This window comes from Amblyomma maculatum, chromosome 8 (assembly GCF_055883805.1).
Source record: "Amblyomma maculatum isolate TAMU_Amacu chromosome 8, ASM5588380v1, whole genome shotgun sequence".
NCBI classification, from domain to species: domain Eukaryota; kingdom Metazoa; phylum Arthropoda; class Arachnida; order Ixodida; family Ixodidae; genus Amblyomma; species Amblyomma maculatum.
Window position 1 is genome coordinate 22,710,538 of NC_139351.1, and position 7,081 is coordinate 22,717,618.

Genomic DNA, 7,081 nt, shown 5'->3' on the forward strand with positions numbered 1-7,081 from the left:
TGTTCATCACCAATTTATGCCACCCGAAACTTAAGGCGGGTGTATTATCGTGCCCCGTCAGCGACCATCTGCCTGTGTATTTCTGTATGGAGGTGCCAGCGCGAACTTTAAAGCAACCGGAAGCTTTCACTTACCAGTGTACAACAGAAGTTGCACTGGAGGATTTCAGAAATGCCCTTAACAAAGTTGACTGGATGCAGATTGTTGAGCTGGATAATGCAAATGATGCTTATAACCAATTCCTTGATATATTCAAACAAATCTACCAGTTTCACTTTCCCAATAAGACATATCAGCGGTCCCGTAAGAGTCGTAAACCTTGGATAACTCCTGCCTTGCGCCAAGAAATAAAAATGAAAGGTAAGTTATATAGAACGTTTCTGACGACACGCACGGCTGATAATCTGAAGGCGTTCAAGCAGTTCCGAAATAAATTAACAAAGAAATTACGATCCGCTCGAAAGGACTATTGCTCTGCATATTTGGACATTAAAAGGGGTCGTCATGACCTACTTTGGTCCCGTCTAAACTCTTTGTTGCAACGCAACCAATCCCATGCCAGCGTACAAAGGTTGAAGATTAATGACAATGATTTAACTGGAATTGAGTTGGCTAATGCTTTCAATGATTTTTTTACACAAATACCAACCTATGGATCGCTTCCAGATGCATGTGAGTACATAAACTGTCGTAACGATAAAACAATGTTTCTAGAACCTGTTACAAGAGAGGAGGAGGAGGAATCAACATTTATTAAGCCCGAAATAATTCGGTGGTGCATGCTTGCACCAGACGGGGTGGTTCCCTAGTTGCGGGACCCATATGTTTCCAGCAGCTCCTGGCCCCTGTCTGTCAGTGCGAGCTGGATCGATAGGGCGGGGCTGGGCAACAAGGTCTCCCATCGCTCAAGGGGTTGGGGATTGGGGGTGTTGGCGGGAAGGGGAGGAGGGGGGGTTTTGAGTTGTTTGCATTCTGCCAAAACGTGCGGCAGTGTGCCCTTTTCTTTTTTACAAAAAGGACAGAGCATGTCGTGTTCCGCAGGGTACATGTGGCTCATCAATACGGGATGCGCAAGCGATCCCGCCTGCGCTCGGCGCAGGATCGTCTGTTGTTGCCTGGTGAGCTTGGGGTGCGGTTCTGACAGTCTGCACCTTTCCTCTCGGTACATACTTGTAATTTCCCGAAAGCTGGTAACCGGATGCGGTAGCTCTTCTGGCTCGTTCTCGCCCCGGATTGACATTTCTCGGGCATGGTAGTCTGCGATGATGTTGCCTGCTACCTGCGAGTGAGCCGGGACCCACACGAGCTCTATAGCTCTTCCCGGAGGCTTGCACTTGGATAGAATGGCTCGGGCCGCGGAGGATATTACCCCTCTGCGGAAGCTTCTGTAGGCTGTCTTTGAGTCAGTGACCACGGTGTCCACGCTCGGCTGTGCGAGTGCGAGGGCCATGGCCGCTTCTTCTGCAACTGCGGCGTCTGTTGTCTTTATGGACGCGCTGATGATCAGCCTGTCTTTTGACGTAACCACCACTGCTGCACGGTCACTGTGTTTTCGGAGCGAGGCGTCCGCGTAGAGGACCCTGGGGTTCTCTTCCAGCTTCCGGGCTATGGCTTTGGCCCGCGCGGTGCGCCTCTCGTCGTCCTTGCCCGGCGTCATGTTCCGGGGAAGGGGTTTGGTCTGAATGGCCGTCTTCCAGTCTTCCGGAAGGGCTTCCTTGAGGGGTACTGGCTCAATCTGCCATCCTATCTTGCGTAAGACGGCTCGTCCGTGTTTCGTATAACTGAGCCGGATTCTCTGATTAGAGAGGTGGGCTTCAATGAGCTCCTCCACCGTGTTGTGGGCGCCCATGTCCAGCAGTCTTTGTGTGGACGAGTATATGGGAATGCCCAGTGCTTGCTTCGTTGCCTTACGAAGCATCGTGTTTAGGGTGTCCCTATTCGCCTTCGTCAGCTGGAGATAGGGGGCGGAGTAGGTAACCCGTGACACGACGAATGCGCGTATCAGGCGCATGACATCGTCCTCTTTGAGGCCTCGGTTTCTATTAGATACCCTTCTGATCATACTGAGTATCTGTTCGGTTGTAGTTTTGATGTTTGTGACGGCGGCGTGTGCCTTCCCGTCGGCATGAAGTAGTAGGCCGAGGATCCTAATCTGCTGTGTTGGCTTGATAGCCGTTCTGTCGATGGTGACGATCACGTTCGGCGGCAGCTCTTTCTTGGATTTTCCCGGTTGGATAATAAGCAACTCTGATTTCTGGGGAGCGCAGCTCAGTCCGCATGACTTTGCGTACTCGTGCACGGTTGTTGCCGCCTTCTGCAAGGCTTCCTCCATCCAGGCATCAGAACCGGCTCGAGCTGTCCACACCGTAATATCGTCGGCGTAGAACGCATGGTCCACGCCTTCGATTTGCTTGAGTAGACCGGGCAGGGGCAGGAGGGCCAGATTGAAGAGCAGGGGCGACAAGACCGATCCCTGTGGGGTGCCCCTATCACCCAGCTCGACAGGGTCTGAATTCTCCTCCCCTATTCTGATGGTCGCTGTTCGGTTTGACAGAAATTCTTTGATGTAGTCGAATGTCTTTCGGCCACACCTGGTCATATTCAGATTCCGCAACACGCTCGCGTGGGACACGTTATCAAACGCTCCCTTCAGGTCGAGGGCGAGTATCCCGCGCGGCGTGTGCCTCGTTGCCGGCTTGACGACCAGTTCGTGAAGTTGGATCATCACGTCTTGGGTGCTGAGATGTTGCCTGAAGCCGTACATCGTCTCCGGCATCTGATCTGTTTCTTCGAGGTGCTTCTGCAGCCGGCGAAGGACCATACGCTCCATCACCTTCCCCGCGCAGGACGTGAGGGAGATGGGCCGCATGTTGTCTATCGTGAGGGCCTTGCCGGGCTTTGGAATGAAGCAGACCTCGGCGTCCTTCCATTCCTTCGGCAACCGCGAGCTCTCCCAGGCTTCGTTGATGTGCCCTAGGAGGCCGCTTTACTGCTCATGTTACTGAGTAGTTTGTATGTTATGGCATCCCTGCCGGGTGCACTTTTCTTGTTACTTTGATCTATCGCTGTCCACAATTCCGTCATGGAAAACGGCCGGTCCAGGTCTTCGTTGTCGTTCCTTCGTACCTCTCTGGCTCCGGGTACTGTCCCTTCTCTGTCTTTAGGTACTTCGCCTTCAGGTCTTCCAGGAGCCTGCGGCCGTCTCCCTTGTACATGTTCAATACTTTGGTAAGGTTGCGATTGGTCGCAGTTTTGCTACTCAGCGGGTCGATCAGATGCCTCAAGAGGCACCACGTCTTCCAAGTCGAGAGCTTGCCCTGCAGGCCGTCGCAGGTCTTCAGCCAATTCTCCCTGCATAGTTTGGCCGCGTGCTCGGCGATCTGCTTGTTCAAGGCTGCTATGCGCTTGGCCAGCTTTCTGTTGTGCCGCTGACGTTTCCATCGCCGCGTTAACGAGTGCCGGGCCGCCCACATGTGGGTCAGTCTGGCGTCCACGTACGGTGTCTGCGAAGTCGTTGCGATTTCTTGGGTAAATTTTTGGAGGGTCTTCTTCTGGTCCCTCGACCATTCGGTGTAGGTCTGTTGTGTTTCAGCTCGTCCCGATTCTTCCTCAGACGCCTCTTCTTGTTCCTGGGTGAACTTTCTCATCTTGTCCCAATCCGTGATCCGCGCTGTCCCCAACACAGCCCGATATCGGGAACCTCGGATCGTGATGCCGATCACGCTGTGGTCAGAACCCAGGTCCACTTCTTCGCTTCTCCAGGAGACGTCTAGCGTTCCCGATAACCACGAAAGGTCTGGCGTAGTGTCCCTCGCGGCACTGTTGCCTCTTCTGGTAGTTACGTCAGGCTCGTTCAGGAGGGCAATCTCGTGATCCTCCATTGCTTTGGCCAATTCTTTTCCTTTTTTTGACTGGAACTTATAGCCCCATGTTGTGTGAGGGGCGTTAAAGTCGCCGAGGATCAGGAGCGGCCTGGTCCCCGCCAACCCTTTCGCCTGACTCACGATGCGGTCAAATTCGTACTGCCGTTGTGACGGCCGACAGTACGCGCTCATTACAAATAAATTGCCCGCGCTGCCAATTTCTCTTGCATGAATTTCGACCAGCGTGTGCTCGCACCCGCCCTGCGCCGTAACATGTTGAGTTGCCGCCACATTGCTGCGAACGAGCACCGCCGTTCCGTTCTCCGTGGGGTCCGTGTAAGTGACGTACCCCGGAAGTCTTGGTTTCCCGTTCGTCTCCTGTAGAGCAATTACATCAGGCTTGTTGTCTTGCCCGTCAATGTATAACATTAGTTCCGCTTCTTTGTTGCGAATCCCACGGCAGTTCCATTGGTAAATCACGGTGGTTTCCCCCCCGGTCTTCTTGTGCTTCTTACTTGGCTTCTGCATCATCCTTTCCGGCTGTCTCGAGTCGATTGCGCCTTTTCGCGATCGCGTTTTTTATTTTTTCGGCCCGCTCCTTTTTCAGGGACGCGAAGTGGTTCCTCACTGATGTTGAGGCTACTTTTAGCGCTTGACGTTTGTGCTTCGCCGATGGCGTCTGAGGCTGACTCTCGACAGCTTTAAGTCGGTCGTCTATTTTGCTGAGCCTTTCGTTAATTTGGGAAATTGCGGCCAAAATGGCCATAAGCTCTCCTTCTCGCGGGATCTGTGTCGTTACCGTGGTCGCGGTCTCTGCGTTCGCAGTTTCCTCTCCGCTCGCGGGGCTCTCTTCGGCGTCCATCGCCTCTAGGTTATTTGCTGCACGTTGCATGGCCTCAGCCTCTCCAGCTGTCCGCCCTTGGCGGGGCGAGGGGGGGGGGGGGCCCTCCGCGGCACCTTGCGCAAGCCTGCGGCGTTGCTTGTCGCCGTGTTGTCTTGGGGTCCTGAATTTGCCAAGCTGCCGTTACTCGCTAGCGTTTCGATCTTATTCATAAGCGCCTGTATTTGGGCGTTCTGTTCCTGGATCTGAGCGTTTTGGCGCTCTATGATCCTCTTAAGCTCTATCACTTCGCTACTGTCCTTTTGCGGATTCGCTTGTGAGTTAAGGGGTTGGGAGGGGGTGAGGGGTGGGAATTCGGTGTCGCTGGTTAGAGCGACGGGAGACCTGTTGGTCCGGCACACCTTTTTCTCGGCGATCCCTCGGTGTCCGGTTGACTCTGGCGACTGTTGTTGACAGCCACTGTTGTTGCTGTTGCGGCCCGGCGTGTGTGACCGGCCCCGTTGTTTGGAGGCGCTGCGGTGGGGTCCGCCTGCAGGACCTCTCTTGTCTTGGTTCCTTCTCCCGATGTCTTCTTCCTCTGCTCGGCGCCGTTCCCAGCGCCGCCGGCGGACGACGTAGGGTGTCTTGAAGCGGGCTTTGCAGGCCTTGTCCGCTGTCAGGTGTTTGCCTCCGCACAGGCCACAGTTCGGGACACATTCGTGATCTTCGGCGGGGTTGGAGATTCCGCACCCTCGGCAGATCGTGTTCAAAGGATCAGGGCACACGTCCATTCTGTGGCCCACTCTTCCGCACACATAGCATACGTCGAATTGTTTTCTATGTAACGTGCACTCCATGAGCAGGTTGCCGTATCTCACGTATTTTGGTACTTTATGCCCTTCGAAAGCAATGACGACTGATCGGGTCTTACCGATCCGGTTTGCCTGTAGCGCCGTTGGGTTATGCTTGTGCACAACATTGTCCTGAATATCCTGGGCCGTATCCTCGAGCGGGATGCCCCTTATGACGCCCTTCACCATGCCCTGGGGGGCCGTTTCGTAGGTACTTACTTCGTGTGCCGTGCCGCGTATGTCGATCCTTCCGACTGCAGTGTATAGGTCGGCGTTCTCTCTCTTGGAGGTGCTCACCACAACGATATTCTGCTGGAGGTTGGAGCACACGACATCTTCACTTGCTTCATTGCCGGGGATCTGTGCCGCCGCCACAATTGCACGACTTAGTTCAACGCGGGTCACGTCGCTCACGTGGAGCCCGCCTCGTGGTCGTAATACGATCTTTATGTCGCCGCGCGGCAAGTCTGGCATGCGCGCGCCCTTCAACAATTTGCCCTTGTTTATACGTTTCGCCCTTGAGTGACGTGTATCGCTGCCAGTGGCAGCCATGCCCTTGGCGCCATCTTGGTTCGTTTGAAGTACGGCATTTAGGCCTAACTTGCCCATGCCTTTGTGCCTGACCCTCTCGCCAGCAGTTTTCCAGCCTTGCGATCTTGTGCACTGGTCCGGCGGAATTTCGACGCCGTCCACCTCTACTCGCATAGCTGTAGTTATCTTAGGTCAATGCTCACTTGCGTAATCACCGATGATTCGATGTTCCGCTGGCGGCCTCACCGAGGCTCGGGCTGGGCCTACCGCTCCTCCGGCCAAGGCCGGAGTCGACGTTAGGCCCAGCTGCGGGCGCTCCTCTCGGCACACAAAAGTCCTTTAAATTTGGCAAAAGCGGTCCCCTACCTCGGAATTCGAGTTCCCGGTGGTCCACACAACTTCATGCATCCGGTCGACGCACTTTCATTAAGGTGCGACTCAAAAAATCTGGCAGTTCAATGAAAAAAACACGGAGCCCAGGTGAAACGCGTCCGCTCGCTCCGCAGGAACGCCAGATCTCCTACAAGAGAGGAAGTTGTGTCAGTATTATTAAGCCAAAAGAATAGCAGATGTCGAGACATTGACAACCTTCACATAAGCCCAGTAAAATATGTTGCTGATATTGTTGCCCCCGCAGTTACGCACATATTCAACTTCTGCTTAACTAAATCTTCCTTTCCAGAAAAAATGCAGACCGCCAAAGTAACCGTTCTATTTAAAAAGGGCGACCAAAATGACTTAGGTAATTATAGACCTGTATCCATACTTCCTGTTTTTTTCTAAAGCACTAGAAAAAGTTATGCACTCCAGGTTCACTAAATTTATTGACCAATGTAATTTGTTCACTCCGTGTCAGTTCGGTTTTCGCAAAAATAAGTCAACTGAACTAGCACTTCTACATCAAAAAGTATATATTCTGTCCCAGTTTGACAACAGAGCTTTTGTAATAGGTATATTTGTAGATTTTTCAAAGGCATTTGACTTGGTGAATCATGAATTACTCCTAAAGAAGTTAT

General features: G+C 53.2%; 1 protein-coding gene across 1 annotated transcript; it reads right to left on the reverse strand.

The window, feature by feature from the left end:
* Positions 1-710: 710 nt before the first annotated feature.
* On the reverse strand, positions 711-6,245 carry LOC146180713 (uncharacterized). The gene is made up of 2 exons (XM_084575636.1): positions 5,089-6,245; positions 711-717 (listed from the first exon to the last, which is right to left on the reverse strand). Exons 1-2 carry the CDS (start codon positions 6,237-6,239, stop codon positions 711-713), a joined length of 1,158 nt encoding a protein of 385 aa, XP_084431762.1. The 5' UTR covers positions 6,240-6,245.
* Positions 6,246-7,081: the final 836 nt, after the last annotated feature.